Raw genomic sequence first — 18,610 nt, 5'->3', positions numbered from 1 at the left:
ATGATGCCCTTTATGGGTTCTTGATTAGATTAATAAAATTCTTATCTTATCTTATCTTATCTTATTCATGATCATAACAAATTACATCTTTTTGCAGTCTCATAATATTATTATTTGACAGAGGATTTTTCATACCTTTACTACATGTACGTTGTATTTATAATTGGAATCATGATATCATTTTTTGGCGAGGGGGTGGGATGAGGTGGGAAGGAGTGCTCTTGATTGGTCACACACTAGCACAAAGTTCTATTCGAAACAAAAATAACTTCCGAAATAATGACTTCCCCTATAAAGCTTTTGTATAGATTCGGTGATGTTTTAAGATCCACTGTCTTTGTCGTTTAGGGGGTTACCTAGGTGCATTTATGTATTAAAACTGGTTAAACTATGAATAAAAAAAAGAAGATGTGGTGTGATTGCCAATGAGATAACTTTCCATCAGAGTTCAAAAGACGTATAAGCAATTACAGGTCACTGTACGGCCTTCAACAATGAGAAAAAGCAATACCGTATAGTATGAAGTATGGCTTATATGAATTAAGATACACATCTATGTGGATAGGAGCACGATTGATTCCCATAGGAATGACAAGTGTCTGTTTAAACCACGTCATCATAACGTAAAACAATTGTGGTCAATAAAAAAAATCAAGCACATGTCAGCTTCACAGTTCAGACCTCTTCAGATGTAGATCAACGATATTGAAAAAGGGAAGAAAAGGGGGAACTAGGTAACGTTAGGAGTTTGACATGTTAAGTCTGTGCATTTACCAGATACAAGTATGTAGCTCCATTAGGGGTCCCTCCCCTTATAATCCACCTCTGTCCTTGTTTTAATCAGGGTTGTTGACAAAGTATAATTTGTCGCTCCTAAAACAAGTCGGTTTTCTCTACCTCAGTCATTTTTTGGAACAAAGTTTAACATAATAGTTTTTAATTTAATAATGAGGAACGAGCGGTTAGGGGTAGAGAAGTCACATTTTTGGAACCATGTTTAATATATACTCTAAACTATGAAATATTAGTACGTGTTTTACATTTATCTTCTCAAATTCATTTTTTGTAAACCATTTGGCGAGTCAGTTGCCTCATTTCTCCAAGGGAAGCTACGCCACTGATTTCTGTGAGTTGAGAGACTTCAGTAGTTGAGAAATTTATATGAAATAATTTTAATCTGTCGCAATTGGCTCCGTTCTATGGAAGGGTTATACTAGCATTTAACCACATGCTTTTGGTAACTATTGTACATGTCTTGCGCTTTGTGTGGACTTTGACAATAAAGGGTCAACACATGCATACAGCTATCCTGTTTAAATTACTTTGTTTCTGTAAATTTAGCTTTTGCTTCTTAAGCTAAACAGATCAATTATAAGCAGTCTATTATAAATCACAGAAATAAACAAGTATTGTATTATACAGCGGTAATTCAGTATATGGTAGTAAATCTTGTTTACAGTACATATACTAGTACTAATTATATATAGAGATATACAGTGTATTAATCCAGTATATTAAATTTGAATCTTCCCGCCTTATCAAGGTTCATATCTTGAACTAAAACAAGGAAGGTTAATCAATGAACCGTGTACTGTAATACTGTTTTATAAACCGAAACTAGATTTTTATTGTAGAGACAGCTATAGATCAATTAAAATGGTCAGCTAACACTCAGTCATATTTTATCAGAGAATTGGTAAGTTTATATAGAAGACCTTAACGATAATTTTAAACAATTGCTTTTTTTATTTGTTGTTTTAATTAATGTTTGCTGACTGCAACGTTTGTCAATCAAATCAATATGTTATTAAAAAGCTAGATATTCTGAACGACAACTATTGAACAGAATGCTGTATAGAAATTAATAGGAAAAGACGAAGGTAGGCCTAATCATTGTAAAAAACAAAACTGTTAAGCTATTGACTGATAGGTTTCATATTTAAACCGATACTATAGAATTTGTATAACAATTTAAGTATTTAGTTCTTATAATCGAAAATACTGGAAATGTTAATGGAGCCAAAAACAAAAACAATCATATAAAAAAAAAGAATGAAAATAAAAAGATAAAAGATATGCCATGATTACCAATGAGACAATTCTAAAGCAGAGACGAAATGACATAGAGGTTAACAACTATAGGTCATCGTACAGCCTCCAACAATCAGCAAAACCCATACCGCGTGGTAAGCTATAAAAGGCCCCTAAATGACAACTGTAAAGCAATTCAAACGAGAAAGCATGTTTCAATTTATATAAAGATATGAAATTTAGAGACATCTGTTATCATTGCATTCAACTCTTGTTACTGTATGGTTGTGAGAACTAGTGAGTCATTAACATTGCTAAAACAAGAAAAACAAATCTCTCTCTATTTGATATTTTCAAAGAATTGGAAATGGAAAGCTTAAATTTGAATTTTGTACACACATTCTAGGTGTTTCTCAACTCTGTACAAACATAACAGTCCCTTAAGAACTTGGGAGATACCCATTATATTTGGACTTCCCCCTTCTGACCTACTCAGATTACCACATAATGATTTAAAATCTAGAAAAAAAACAGTCAATAATTCATTGTACTCAAATATTTTTTTTTTACACTTGAAAAACTGGATATAACCTATCTATTTGCTAAAAAACTTAGTATTGATTTTAGATTTGAAGAAATGTCTCCAGAAGAACGTTCTTAAGACATAGCTAGATATAAGAAATAGTTATTTATAAGATACAGGAAAACTCAGCACATATTACAAATTCAACTTTACTTTTTATTTTGAAAGTCCCTTACATATGAACAATTTTAATAACCGAAAAAAAATATTTTAAAGCAGTTTGAGAATAGAAACTTGGAGACATTAACGAAAACCAAATACAGTCTCGCGAAAATCACCAATATTATAGTTCTCAGAAAATGAAAATGTATTTCAAACGTTTCCTTACCTGAAAAAATAATAATTTAGAAAATCTTTTTATCTAGATCATGACAATAGAGATTAAGATTTTACAGTATTTAGTCTGTTTCTAAATAAAAAAAAATCCATATATATGCTCTGAATCATTGTTTTATTATTAATAATCAGTATGTATGTTAGATTGCATGTGATGTATGTTTGGATATTGTATTAACTTTGTGATTTGTATTGATCTATATGCTGTAAATCATAGATACTTGGGGGCAAGACAATTTATTTTAGCCCTCTCCCTGCGGGACGGATTTTAGAAAAAAAGAGGAGGGCTAAAAAAATGGATCTGTTCCCAAGTACCAATACTATAAATGGGCCCGAATTTTGATTTGAATTGATTAGATTTATTTATTATTCTGTTAAATATAATAAATATGAATATGTGTTGTCTACGTCGATGATTGATTGATTGATTGTTTGTTGGTGTCAATCTTGGCTGTATCTTGGCGGCGTTTTTTTTATTAGTGGTGGAAACCAGAGTGCTCGGAGAGAACCATCGGCTTTTTAACAATCGTTGGAGTCGAACGCATCTGCCACAAATGGGTATACAACAGCGAGACAGCAACCCAATAAACATAAAAGAAAACACATTAGTTTATGTGATGTTTGATAAATATGATTGTGCTTATTCTTCTTATCCTGGCTCCCTGATTCTCAAATAAACTATTCGTATGTTTGTTGTATATATTCAAGACTTGTCCTGTACATGTAAAGTAAAAAGAAATAAATGCATGGGAAATCCACATCTATCATGTAACGATAGGAATGTCCAATTGCTTGAATTATACAGCTGGCAGAAAGTATATCTATATATTTTTCATTGTTTTAGAATTAAATTCGTTTGTTTATTTGAGATGAGTGACAAGCGAGGATGAGTGACAAAGTTGTAAGTATAGATATCAAATGAAACAATTGTAAGTATAGATATCAGATGAAACAATTGTAAGTATAAATATCAGATGAAACAGTTGTAAGTATAGATTTTGGATGAACAGTTGTAAGTATAGATATCAGATGAACATTTGTATGTATAGATATCAGTTGTACAGTTGAAAGTATAGATATCAAATGAAACAGTGGTAAGTATAGATATCAGACGAACAGTTGTAAGAATAGATATCAAATGAAACAGTTGTAAGTATAGATATAAGATTAACAGTTGTAAGTATAGCTATCAAATGAAACAGTTGTAATAAAATTGAGAAAGGAAATGGGGAATGTGTCAAAGAGACAACAACCCGACCATAGAACAGACAACAGCAGAAGGTCACCAACAGGTCTTCAATGCAGCGAGAAATTCCAGCACCCGGAGGCGTCCTTCAGCTGGCCCCTAAACAAATATATATACTAGTTCAGTGATAATGAACGCCATACTAAACTAAAGTATACATACCAGATGAAACAGTTGTAAGCATAGTTATCAGATGAAATAGTTGTAAGTATAGCTATCAAATGAAATAGTTGTAAGTATAGATATCAGAAGAAACAGTTGTAAGTATAGATATCAGATGAAACAGTTGTAAGTACAGATATCAGATGAAACAGTTGTAAGAATAGCTATCAAATGAAACAGTTGTAAGTATAGATATCAGAAGAAACAGTTGTAAGTATAGATATCAGATGAACAGTTGTAATAATATAAATCAGATGACTCGTTGTATGTATAGATATCGGATGTGCAGTTGTAAGTATAGATATCAGATGAAACAATTGTAAGTATTGATATCAGATGAACAGTTGTAAATATAGATATGAGATGAATAGTTGTAAGTATAGATATCAGATGAACAGTTGTAATTATAGCTATTAAATGAAACAGTTGTAAATATAGATATCAGATGAAACAGTTGTAAGTATAGATATCAGATGAAACAGTTGTACGTTTATATTTCAGATGAAATAGTTGTAAGTATAGCTATCAAATGAAACAGTTGTAAGTATAGATATCAGATGAAAAAGTTGTAAGTAAAGATATCAGATGAAACAATTTTATGTATAATATACATCAGATGAAACAGTTGTAAGTGTAAATATCAGATGAACAGTTGTAATAATATAAATCAGATGAACCGTTGTATGTATAGATATCAGATGTGCAGTTGTTAGTATAGATATCAGATGTAACAATTGTAAGTATAGATATCAGATGAAACAGTTGTAAGTATAGATATCAGATGAAACAGTTGAAAGTTTAGATATCAGATGAAACAGTTGTAAGTATAGATATCAGATGAAACAGTTGTAAGTACAGATATCAGATGAAACAGTTGTAAGTATAGCTATCAAATGAAACAGTTGTAAGTATAGATATCAGAAGAAACAGTTGTAAGTATAGATATCAGATGAACAGTTGTAAATATAGATATGAGATGGACAGTTGTAAGTATAGATATCAGATGAACAGTTGTAAGTATAGCTATTAAATGAAACAGTTGTAAATATAGATATCAGATGAAACAGTTGTAAGTATAGATATCAGATGAAACAGTTGTACGTTTAGATATCAGATGAAATAGTTGTAAGTATAGCTATCAAATGAAACAGTTGTAAGTATAGATATCAGATGAAACAATTTTATGTATAATATACATCAGATTCAACAGTTGTAAGTGTAAATATCAGATGAACAGTTGTAAAAATATAAACCAGATGAACCGTTGTAAGTATTAATATCGGATGTGCAGTTGTAAGTATAGATATCAGATGAAACAATTGTAAGTATAGATATCAGATGAACAGTTGTAAATATAGATATGAGATGAATAGTTGTAAGTATAGATATCAGATGAACAGTTGTAAGTATAGCTATTAAATGAAATAGTTGTAAATATAGATATCAGATGAAACAGTTGTAAGTATAGATATCAGATGAAACAGTTGTACGTTTTGATTTCAGATGAAATAGTTGTAAGTATAGCTATCAGATGAAACAGTTGTAAGTATAGATATCAGATGAAAAAGTTGTAAGTACAGATTTCAGATGAAACAATTTTATGTATAATATACATCAGATGAAACAGTTGTAAGTGTAAATATCAGATGAACAGTTGTAATAATATAAATCAGATGAACCGTTGTATGTATAGATATCAGATGTGCAGTTGTAAGTATAGATATCAGATGTAACAATTGTAAGTATAGATATCAGATGAAACAGTTGTAAGAATAGATATCAGATGAAACAGTTGAAAGTTTAGATATCAGATGAAACAGTTGTAAGTATAGATATCAGATGAAACAGTTATAAGTACAGATATCAGATGAAACAGTTGTAAGTATAGCTATCAAATGAAACAGTTGTAAGTATAGATATCAGAAGAAACAGTTGTAAGTATAGATATCAGATGAACAGTTGTAAATATAGATATGAGATGGACAGTTGTAAGTATAGATATCAGATGAACAGTTGTAAGTATAGCTATTAAATGAAACAGTTGTAAATATAGATATCAGATGAAACAGTTGTAAGAATAGATATCAGATGAAACAGTTGTACGTTTAGATATCAGATGAAATAGTTGTAAGTATAGCTATCAAATGAAACAGTTGTAAGTATAGATATTAGATGAAACAGTTGCTAGTAAAGATATCAGATGAAACAATTTTATGTATAATATACATCAGATTCAACAGTTGTAAGTGTAAATATCAGATGAACAGTTGTAAAAATATAAACCAGATGAACCGTTGTAAGTATTGATGTCGGATGAAAAAGTTGTAAGTAAAGATATCAGATGAAACAATTTTATGTATAATATACATCAGATGAAACAGTTGTAAGTGTAGATATCAGATGAAACAGTTGTAAGTATATATATATCAGATGAAACAGTTGTAAGTAAAGATATCAAAGGAAACCGATGTTACAGATATTGAAATATTTTATGCTTTTAAAAATATTATAGTTTCATTTTTTTAAAGTTTTAATATATATTGGATAGTATTTTGTCACTTTAAGGAACCAAGGGGTTTTTTTAACAAGTGTTCTATTTACGATTGGCCAAATATACCCTTCCACTATAGGCGACTGCATATTTGTTTAAGTGCTGGGTTGAAATAAAGTTGTGAATCAAGAAACTTTGCATGTGTCCAAAGCGCTTTTCTGGATTTACCTTCATCAGGAAAGCCAAGGATGTATAAGAACAGAATCAGTCGAAGAGCTATATGACCAAAAAGGACCTTAGAATAATAGCTAATTCCATGAAGCGTTCCGTTAATTGTCCATTGGACTCTTCCATCACTCTTCTGAAGCAGCTCCAAAAGGGATGTTCATCATTTTTCTGTATTGTAGGATATAAAACATGACAAGCTGTTTGTCGCAGCTATAGACTTTGGGACAACCTATTCTGGATATGCCGTTTGCACTCGGGATGAATATACCAAAAATACAAACAATCCAAAAATGAAAGTTCGAGAATGGAATGAAGGATCCTATATAACAGATAAAGCCCCAACATGTGTTCTGTTTAATCCAGATAAAGAATTAGACAGTTTTGGGTATGACGCAATGACTAAATTTCGGACAAACCCAAACAGTATGGATTTCAGGAAATGGTACTACTTTGAACATTTCAAAATGATGCTATTCAAAGAAAAGGTATTTTTATCTATATAATTTTTTTTCAATATGACTTTCTGTTGTTTTTACATAGTTTGTGTCATGCGTACACTGCAAAATATTTACATGTTTTTCTTTTTTCCTCGCTGCGTTGAAGAGCCATTGGTGGCCTTGGCCTGTTTTCGGCTCCTTGGTCGGGTTGTTTCCCCGTTTCCATTCTCCATTTTATTTTCTATTACATATTAGAATAAGAAGACGTTGTATGATTGCTAATGAGACAACTCTCCACCGGAGACCAAATAACAAAAGTTAATAACTATAGGTCACCGTACGGCCTTCAACAATGAGCAAAACCCATACCGCAAAGTCGGCTGTAAAAGGCCCCGAAATGATAAATGTAAAACCATTCAAACGAGAAAACTATAACTGCCTGATATATATACAAAACCATGAACGAAAAGCAAATATAGTATACAGCAACAAACCACAACAACTGAAAAACAGGCTCCTGGCTTATATCAATGATATAAATAAATTTCGAAAACAATAAACAAAAAAAGATAAATCAGAAATGCTTCTATGACATAAAACACGAGTTTAATGAAAGAAATATTTATTAAACTCATTTTGTCTTGCCTATTGTAGATTAAATATCTACGGAAGTGGTTTTGTTCATTGTTGAAAACCGTACGATAACCTATACACTGTTTCTTAGATCCATGTCTTTTTTTATACGCCCGTTTACGGGACGTATTATGGTATACCGTTGACCGTCTGTCCGTCCGTCCGTCGTCAACATGTCGGACATTAATTCAAAAACGATTTAACCAATATGTATGAAACTTTGATGAATTGTTTATATCTATTGACGTGAGCTCCCTTTCGTTTTTTATAAATTTCAGATTTACCATTTCCGAGTTTTGGGGTCTTATTCATTAAAAAAGGGGGGTTTTACAGTTTTCGGACAATAACTCAAAAACCATTTCACCAATTTGCATGAAACTTTTGTGAATTGTTCATATCTATTGACGTGAGCTCCCTTTCGTTTTTTATAAATTTCGGATTTACCGTTACCGAATTTTGGGGTTTTATTCATAAAAGAAGGGGGGAATTTTCCAGTTTTCGGACAATAACTCATGAAAAAATTTCACCAATTAGCATGAAACTTTTGTGAATTGTTCATATCTATTGACGTGAGCTCCCTTTCGTTTTTTATAAATTTCGGATTTACCGTTTCCGAGTTTTGGGGTTTTATTCATTAAAAAAGGGGGGATTTGCCAGTTTTCAGACAATAACTCAAAAACAATTTCACCAATTTGCAAGAAACTTTGGTGAATTGTGTATTTCTATCGACATGAGCTCCCTTTTGATTTTTATAAATTTCAGACTATACGTTTCCGATTTATGGGGTTTTATTCATTACAAAAAGGGGGATTTTCCAGTTTTCGGACAATAACTCAAAAATGCTTTCAGCATTTTTTATGAAACTTTGGTAAATTGTTTATATCTATTTTTGTAAGCTCCCTTTTGATTTTTATAAATTTTCGATTTTACGTTTCCGAGTTATAAGATTTTATTTGTTTATAGTCTGACAACAGATTTACTAAGTATTGCGCAACAGCACAATGTATTGCACAACAACAAGAAATCTTTCATATAACCAATTTCAAGTTCTTTGACTACATTTATTCAGAAACCTATAATATATCAAATATTTATTTACAATCCAAATTCAGACCTGTATCAAGCTTGAATATTGTGTCCATTTTTGCCCCAACTGTTCAGGGTTGGACCTCTGCGGGCGTATCCAGCTGCGCTCAACGAAGCAGTTTATTTTGGTCTGTGATGGATAGTGGTCTAATTGCCAATCATACCACGTCTCCTTTTTTTATATTGATTGATACTTTGGAAGTAGGCAATTCTGCTTAGTGAGACGAATGCGTTTAAGGAAAATGAAATCAAAGATATGCTTAAACAAAAAAATAGCCATAATTGGTTGCGCAATGAATTTACTACCTTAGTTTTTTTTTTGTTATTATTTTAAAGCTTGCTTGATAAAGGAGTAGGCCCGGTAAGACCCCTTTTTGGTCCCAAAATATAGCATTTTTACTGAATTTCAGGCTCCTGGCTTATATCTTTGTTGAAATGTAAACTTTTATCTATTTATTGGAAAGTAGAATACTTTTGTTCCATAAATATGGGCTGTTTTTGACAATACAATGCACATGTAATACTAGTAGCATCATATTAAATTCATGCAAAATTACTGAATTATTCACAATTGTAGCATTTGTGCTAATTTTAAGACGGTTTTTGTCTAAAATGGAAGTGACCGCATGTGTGTTCAGTCTTAATATTTAGATATATGTTGTATTTGATGATAATACATAACATATATAAAAGTTGAGACTGAACACGAATGCGGCCACTTCATTTTAGACAAAAACCATCTGAAAAGTCATATTTGATAGATTTTTCATATTTAAGCTCGGATTTGAGCGTCTTTAATGACCAAATCAGTGCAAATCTTTAACAATCACATAAACTAATTTAATCGACTGAAGTAGACACTGAAGTGTTTAAAAAAATGTAAAAAATCTTTCATCAGATGCACTTCGAATATTAGGCCAAAACTAGCCCTTACCGGACTTTCTCCTTTGTTCTGTTTCCAATTTTGTAAATTGGAAATTTCAAAATATATCTATAACATATACATATACATATACATATACGTCAAACAGTAACTCATAATAGACACACAAAAAACCTAAAAGACGTCAACATTTTCCATTTTACAGGACATGTTGACTAAGGAAACTATGCTGGAAGAATCACTGGAGGTCAAAAACCCAGAAATGAAGAAGAAAATGAAAGCAGTTGATGTTTTTGCTGCTGTCATAAAATATTTCAAAAAAGATCTCGTGCAGTCTAAAAACCAACAAGGAACCGTGTTTACAGACGCCGATATACAGTGGGTGATTACAGTTCCCGCCATCTGGGATCTTAAAGCGAAACAGTTTATGCGTGATGCAGCAGAACAGGTACAGAGTTTGAAGATTATGTTACTTAAAAAATGGTTGAATGCAAAAGTTACATTTTTCCAGTTAATAAGCGAGTTGCTTCATTGTCCTCTACAATAATTTGTAGCGTGTCGACTTTGTGAGTGTATTGGATAATTTAAAGATAACTTTTGCATATAATATACAGCTACTTGTTGATATAGAATCTTTTAGTTTTTGCGAGAGTTTTTGATATTTTGGAAGAAAGGAAATCCGGATGCATTTTTTTTTTGGCAGGATGATTGTATCATTTGGTTGTAATCTTTTAATTGCAGTTGCTAATACAACTGTTTCGACCATAAGTACATACGAGATTTTTTTAACACTAGTATATTCAGTATATATACAAATTACAAAATAAAATCTTGTTTTGTACCTGTGGTTTCGACGGTAACATTTGTTCATGAATAAATCAAATCTTCATGAAACTGAAAAGACTGTTACAAATAAATATCATTTTAGCTAATCTGGCACAAAGGGCTTGAAGTCTGACGTCCGTCGTCGTCGTTAACTTTTACAAAAATCTTCTCCGCTTAAACTGCTGGGCCAAATTTAACCAAACTTATCAGTAAAGCCACAATCATCATTATATAGGGTATCTAGTTTACAAAATTGTGTTCAATGAACCCGCCCGCTAACAAACTAACATTGCCAACATGGCTAAAATAGAACATAAGGGTAAAATGCAAGTTTTTTTCTATTATCTTGAAAACCGTTATAAATAAAGAAAATCTGTCAAGGGCAGACATGAGTTCTATCAATTGGCTATTCACATAAAAACTGTTCGACGACTTCTTATAGGAGAAATTTACCAAATGTTTACCATTTGTGTCTTAAATAACAAAATGGTTAGTAAGGCAAGATTTACAAATAATTCAACATGGTCGAAATCGTCAGACGACTCCTTTATGGATTTATTGCCCTTTAGTGACGATTTTTTTTTTTTTTTTGCGTTTTGACCTGATATGAAAAATATCATAACAGATAGGGGAAAACTTTAAATAGCAAAAATTATCAGTAACACAAGATCAACAATAAATCAGCAAGGTTGATATCATATGACGACCCATTATTGAAGTTATTGCCCTTGAAAAACGATTTTTAACAATTTTTGGCGCTTTTCCCTAACTGAGCGACACAGGCTCTTTAGAGCCTATGGTTATCGTTATATCTCAATTGTCTTGTAGGCTGGTATATTACGTGATAATTTGACCTTAGCATTGGAACCAGAAGCTGCCTCATTGTACTGTCGTAAAGTACCGGTCAGTATTAAAGAGGAGGATGATGGCGGTAAAGTTATTGCAGCAATGGATGTTGGGTCAAAATATGTTGTCCTTGATCAAGGCGGTAAATACAAATGACATAGTGTCGTATATAAATTATATATAAACAAGTCTAAATTGAAAATAACGTTCAAACCTATGATTGCGTTGGATAAAAACCGCAATTTTTATACGTGTGCATGCAAAACAAATTTCTTGGTAAAGGGGTCTAAATACAATACAAACAACATTTTCCAAAAGACCAAAAAAGTGACAAAGTATATTTTAACAAAAACGCATTTGACTTGTATATATATATAAAAATTGCGGTTTTTATCCAACGCAATCATAGGTTTGAACGTTGTTTTCAATTTAGACTTGTTTATATTTTTTCGTTTGGGCTTGTATTATATTTGCCTTCGGATTTATATGATCCGTTCATCCTATTTCGGCTCTTTCAAAATTCAAGAGTCTATCCTTAATTGAGGTAAATTATATGGCCTTCCAAATACCTTTTCGATTCCTAACATCACTGAAGAGACATTAATTGTCGAAATCCGGATATGGTGTACAAATTTTTGCACCTCATGTTTGCGGTATTCCAATCTTTTCCGCAAACTTATTGTTTTCTGTTTGGTAAAAAAATTGATAATAAGATCCATTTTGTTACATCTGGTGATCCGTTTATTTGGCAATCGCCAATGGCAGTCAGCAGGGTTTAAGAACACCAGTTGTTCGACTTGCTAGTCAAATGCGTTTTGTTAAAATATACTTTTTCACTTTTTTGGTCTTTTGGAAAATGTTGTTTGTGCTGTATTTAGACCCCTCTACCAAGAAATTTGTTTTGCATGCACACGTATAAAAATTGCGGTTTTTATCCAACGCAATCATAGGTTTGAACGTTGTTTTCAATTTAGACTTGTTTATATATATGTATACATAACAAATCCTACAATGTTTAACTACATTTCCGTATAATTTTATTAGTTTATCCAGTTCTTATCACTGAAATCCCCGTCCTTTTTAACAATGTCTATGCTATTTTTCCTTGTCTCCTGTTCTCTCCTCCCAATTGCAGCTCACATGACCTACATTCCTTAACACTTTTCATACTTTGTATGTTCGCCTAATACCCGCCGTCTGTCTAATTATAAAACTGGTGAATTTGTAATTTGTGTGGCTATCTCTCAAAATACTATAATACTATATTTTGCACAAATCGTGATTGATAAAAAAAATCCATACAAGTTTCTGGAAAACTTTTAACGAATATTATCGAGACCAAAAGTGAAGCCAAAAAATTAGGCTTCTAATAACAACAAAAACAAATGTTGACTTTTCCTCTCCATTCAGATTATTGCTTTGATATTTGGTATCCGTGTGTTCTTGGGTAGTGACAAATTAGAGGCTCTCTTTTGTGGCGTGAGGTCTTGTTTTAAGTCGATTAAGAGCTAGTTAGGTACATGGCCCATGTCAATTCCTCCCTCTTTTTTGTTTGGAATACCCTCCTCTCGTACATGTTTTGTCTTTTGCATTGAAAACGCTCAAGTGGTAGCAAGCACATATAAAGTTCATGTCCCATCCTTGCTTTTCTGCGGTATTTTATGTTTCATGAGAGCGTCGCCAAATCAACTGTGTAATTCGGAAACCATAACCATTTCTTTTTGGTAAGGGGTAACAGATATGCTTTCATTACTTTTTAAAAACTCAAAAATGTGCGACCTCAAAAGTAATAGTTGAACAGGAAATGATAACCTTGAGCTCTTCCATACGACAGTAACACCCACGGTTAGTGGGCCGTTTGGTAGTGTGGGATGTATAAATACGCTGTCACGTACTGGTGGGACGGGGAGTTTAAATACAATACCTTATGTTTAGAGACTGTAAAACAACTCGAGGGTGGGGGTCCAAACGGATATGACTGGGAATGTATACACCCCGCACAGTTTTTAAAGCAATTGCTTTTATGCCATCGCGTATGGCCATCTTTGTGACGCAAATCAGAGACTCCGCCCAGATCAAGCCATAGTATTTTGTTAAACAGGCTCCTGGTCTGTCATTCTTAAACACCTATGTATGTTTTCTAATGCAATACATAGCTTAAAACTTTTGAAAAACGTTAGTGGATTTAAGAGGTTTCAGCATATGTTCTTGTAGATGTATTTTTGTATTTAGGGGGACAACCGTTTGACTATCAAAAAACATAGAAGTCCGAGTGAAAAAAGTGCATTTTTATACCTGCTATTCCGTTCTCCTTTCGTACGATGTTTCAACAAAATATCGAATCATTTCAGTTGTTGATTTAGTATTGAAAATTTTACTGAATTATCTCTTATTAAATACGGTTTTATGTGTTTAATTGGTGTTTCTCTAAGAAAGAGGCCAGGTGCTCTTGTTCATTCATAAAATTATCGTTCATTCATAAATTTATCGTAAAATCAAAATCACTACACAGGTTATACGTAGTGTCAAATGATTACCTGTAATCTAAAAATAGACAAACTTAACTGACCTATTTTGTTGATTTGTTTGCGCAAGTAATTTAGTGGAACGAAACCCTTGTTAAAAACACATAACAATAAGTTCGTTTTCCTTTTTTGTCATAACTCCGTAAGATTTATCGATCACCTTACTAATGAAATGGACCCGTCAAAACGTGATAGATGCCAAGTCCAGATGAAGAGATATTTACAATTTGGAATTTTCTAGTTTCATAGATTGAAAAAAGTACGTCCTTTTGGATATCATAATCAAAACTGGGTATGCATGACAAATGATGAAACCATTATCCTCGTCTTTCCAGTGGACGAGTCTACTACGTGTGTTGACACTCGACGGTCCACCGTCTTTGCAATTTTATTTCACATGTTTTCGAAATATTGAAGATCATTTTTCGCAATGTTTCCTGAAAATTGATAAATATCAAAGCAACGAAGAGCTGTTTGTTCTTGTTCGTATAATGACGATTTAATGTCATGTTTGTCTGTAATTACCCCCCTTTTCGGGATTGCATGATAATTATAGTTATCTCGTACCGCATGAGGATGACACATATCAACTGAGCAATAATGTTTGGGACTTAGTTTTAAGAAATGAAGACAAAGTAACATTATGAAAATATTTTTAGTAAGCTGAAATATATATTTATTTTTTACATGTTTATGTCTTGTAAGATATTTTATTTCTTTCCCGTTTTTCAACATTTGCGTCTGGAAAGTTGAAATGTTTTAATTGAATGGTTAAATTTAAATTAATTATGATAGTTACTTAAATTAAACCAATAAAGGAAATTATTGCCCAGTTACAAACACTACCAGGGGATAATTTCTTTTTGGGTTATATGTTTCAGCACATGTAAATGTGACCCCAACTTTAGCCTGGTAAACGTGTTGTCTCCTTATGAAATATAAAACATATCAAAAATGACTTTCTGCTAAAGTCTTTTATTGATACAAAGTTAAAACCTTCTTACTTCTCACTAGACAACACTCCTGTCAGGTTTAATTCTTATATATATGTGGATGAAAAAGTCCCCAAAACATTAACATGGCAGCAATTGCTTTTACAGCCTTTAAGGCTTTGATTCCTTATAGGGACACTCAATATTGGTCTAGGTTAATTGTATGAATTTCTAACTAAGATCTCTTTTTCTCTATTCTTGTGACAGATACAACACCTTTTTTTTAATTAAAACAAGTCATGCTGTCGTACACTTCTTGCATTTACCTTCCATTCAGGGGTTATGGTGGGATGTTAAGTCTTAAGTACCATATTATAAATAATTATTATCCAATAAAAAGCATGTCTTGTTCTTACAATCTCTGTCAGTCTTTTTTTTTTACATTTTTGTAGTACATTGATATAAATTCTGATAAATATTCAGATCTATCGTAACTCGCTTACTCGTCGAAGATCGTATGAGGATAACGAAATCGGAGATCTATATTTTAATCAGATTGATTATCATCTATAATGTTAACCTTTTTCATTATTTACTTATGAATTTCGTTTTGTATTTTCGACAGGAGGAACAACTGATATAGCAGTACACGAGGTTACTGGGAGGAATACATTAAAAGAAATTCATCAAGCGTGCGGGGGACACTGGGGTGGAATCACAGTCAATGGCGAGTTTTACAACTTTTTGATAAGACTTCTTGGTGGGGACGTTATTAATGAAGTAAAGAATAATAATCCTTCCGATTATTACCAATTACTTTATAATTTTGAGCACACAAAGACCTCTTTTACTGATGAACACTCGAAACATCCAAATGACAAGCAAACTTTGCGAGTACCATATTCATGGTTGCAGCATTTCAAAATCATTACAGACTGCGAGCTAGAAGAAACTGTCAAACAAAGCACGTATAAAGGGAAAATAACAATAAGTAGGGATAAACTGAGGATAAAAAATGAACTTTTCAGAACATTTTTTGATTATTCTCTTCAACACATTGTTGAAAAAATGGAAGAATTACTAAAGAAAAAACAACTGGAAGGAGTTGAGACAATCTTAATTGTTGGTGGCCATTCCAACTCTACAGTTCTTACAAATGCAATCTACAAAAATTTTGGAAACAAGTACGGTATTGTTATTCCGAAAAATCCTGATATCGCAGTGATGAAAGGCGCAGTTTTATTTGGATTCAATCCAGAAATGATAACAAGTCGAGTTTCACAATATACTTACGGTATAGCCATGCAACGACCTTTCACCCCCGGCGTCGACCCCGAATCCAAGAAAAAATATTTGATAAATGGTCTTGTCGACAATGTGTTTGATAAACATGTTGAAGTTGGTCAAGTCGTTAATATTGGAGAATTTTTACCGGAACATGATTATGTTCCAGCTGGTAGAGAGTATAAAGGAGTTCATTTTGAGTTCTATGCAACCCAAAAGAAGAATCCTAAATATGTGACCGACGACGGATGTAGTTGTATTGGGGTGCTTTACTTTGAGTTGACCGATATTTCAAAAAGAAAAGACATGACACTAAAACTAAATGTGAGTGGAACGGAAATTGTTGCGATCATAACCGAAAAATCAACGGGAAAACAAAGTAACGGATATTTCAGTCTACTCGATTAGTTTTATCTGGCATGCAGACAATGTGATAAACGTGATACAATCATACAATATTAACTTTACCTTTTAATACCCTTTTTAGGTCTTTATTATTTATAACCCTTTTCGCTCTCAAGTGTTCATCTAATACATTATCTTGCAGAATGAATCTGAATAAATCTATAAACATAACTTTACAATTTTCTCAAACATGAATAAATGGTACCAGAATGATAGATTTTTAGCTGAAGAAGGAACAGTAAAAAGGAACAGACCATTAAATTTGGGGATCTTTTTTTTTTTTTTTTTTTTTTTTTAGATAAATAATTATTGTGTCATACAAATTTCTTGAAAAATACACCATTTGTTTAAGAAGGAAAAAATATTTGCTTTTTAAATTAATAGAATTAGAATATTTTTTTTGAAATACACTACAATACAATACAATTTTACAATGCAATGCAATACAATACAATACGTTTCAATTCAATACAATAATATAATGCAATACCAATTACAATGCATAACAGTACAATACAATTCAATGCAACAATACTATACAATGCAATACAATACACCAATTATATACAATATCCAGTACAATGTGATACAATACAACAATATACAATATCCAGTACAATGCAAATACACTACACTACAATACAATTTTACAATTCAATACAATACAGTAAAATACAATACGGTTCAATTCAATACAATAATATAATGCAATACCAATTACAATGCATAACAATGCAATACGATACAATGCAACAATACTATACAATGCAATAAAATACAATGCAACAATACTATATGGCAATGATGTTTTCGAAAATATAAGTATTTGGTAAACAGAAATGTGAGAAGCGATGAATGAATCTGAATACGCACCTCGCAGTGTAGCATGCTCACATAAAGCCTGATACCGAATTTCAGGAAGCTCAGGTTTATATATCCTGAGAAGAATGCAACGGACATTTCTTGGGACGGACAGACTGAGGTAAAACGGTATACCCCCTCCTCCGGAGCGGCCATGTAACTACATATAACAAACAATCCTAGCAAATATGAGAGCTCTCTGACGAACGTTGTCGGTTGAGTTGCGTTCACAGAGTATCATTGTGGACAAAAGTAAAAAAAGTCATCTTTTTTAGCATTCGATACACGATTTTTATTAGTTGTTATTGGCTTTAAACTAGCTTTCAGTAACTGGCCTCTGTGAGTACTATCAGACCTGAACGATGTCTTTAGTGTTTGAGTGCTTTGTATTGATCTAATGAGTTGATATAAAATAAGATGTGGTATTTTTGCCAATAAGCCAACCATCTACGGAGTACAAATGAGGTGGATATAAGACCAAAGTAACAATCAGTACACATCTAACAGCTTTAGTGTAAAGACGTCATAAACATTCTGAGAAACTATATAATTATGACCTTTTGCTATGCCAAAATATAAGCAAACAGTATCGACAGGATGTATGTTCATGAGTTCTCATAACTGTACATATATATTTAGTTATGTTTTAATTTTTCAAAAACAAAATCAAAGTTAGTAGCGATAAAACCATGTTTGAAGATTTTACTACTGTGTTAAATTTATAACCTTTAAGAATAAATGAATCCAACTTATCATTTTACGGGCTCTATAAACAAAATCATCGTAAAAATTGGGATGTGATAACCCGTTTTTGAT

General features: G+C 32.2%; 1 protein-coding gene across 3 annotated transcripts; it reads left to right on the top strand.

Moving 5' to 3' along the window:
• The first annotated feature begins 1,580 nt into the window (after window positions 1-1,580).
• Window positions 1,581-17,104, top strand: LOC127726262 (heat shock 70 kDa protein 12A-like). 3 transcript variants are annotated; one of them, XM_052233574.1, is made up of 6 exons: window positions 1,581-1,696; window positions 3,820-3,851; window positions 7,257-7,562; window positions 10,322-10,564; window positions 11,770-11,929; window positions 15,870-17,104. In XM_052233574.1, exons 2-6 carry the CDS (start codon window positions 3,837-3,839, stop codon window positions 16,934-16,936), a joined length of 1,791 nt encoding a protein of 596 aa, XP_052089534.1. In that variant the 5' UTR covers window positions 1,581-1,696; window positions 3,820-3,836; the 3' UTR covers window positions 16,937-17,104. The 3 variants fall into 3 exon arrangements, with proteins under 3 accessions (XP_052089534.1, XP_052089535.1, XP_052089536.1); XM_052233575.1 differs by having other exon boundaries at window positions 1,588-1,696; window positions 3,795-3,851; XM_052233576.1 differs by lacking the exon at window positions 11,770-11,929 and having other exon boundaries at window positions 1,588-1,696; window positions 15,870-16,025.
• Window positions 17,105-18,610: the final 1,506 nt, after the last annotated feature.

This window comes from Mytilus californianus, unplaced genomic scaffold (genome assembly GCF_021869535.1).
Source record: "Mytilus californianus isolate M0D057914Y unplaced genomic scaffold, xbMytCali1.0.p SCAF_17, whole genome shotgun sequence".
Classification (NCBI taxonomy): Eukaryota; Metazoa; Mollusca; class Bivalvia; order Mytilida; family Mytilidae; genus Mytilus; species Mytilus californianus.
This window is presented reverse-complemented; position numbering and strand designations above follow the sequence as displayed.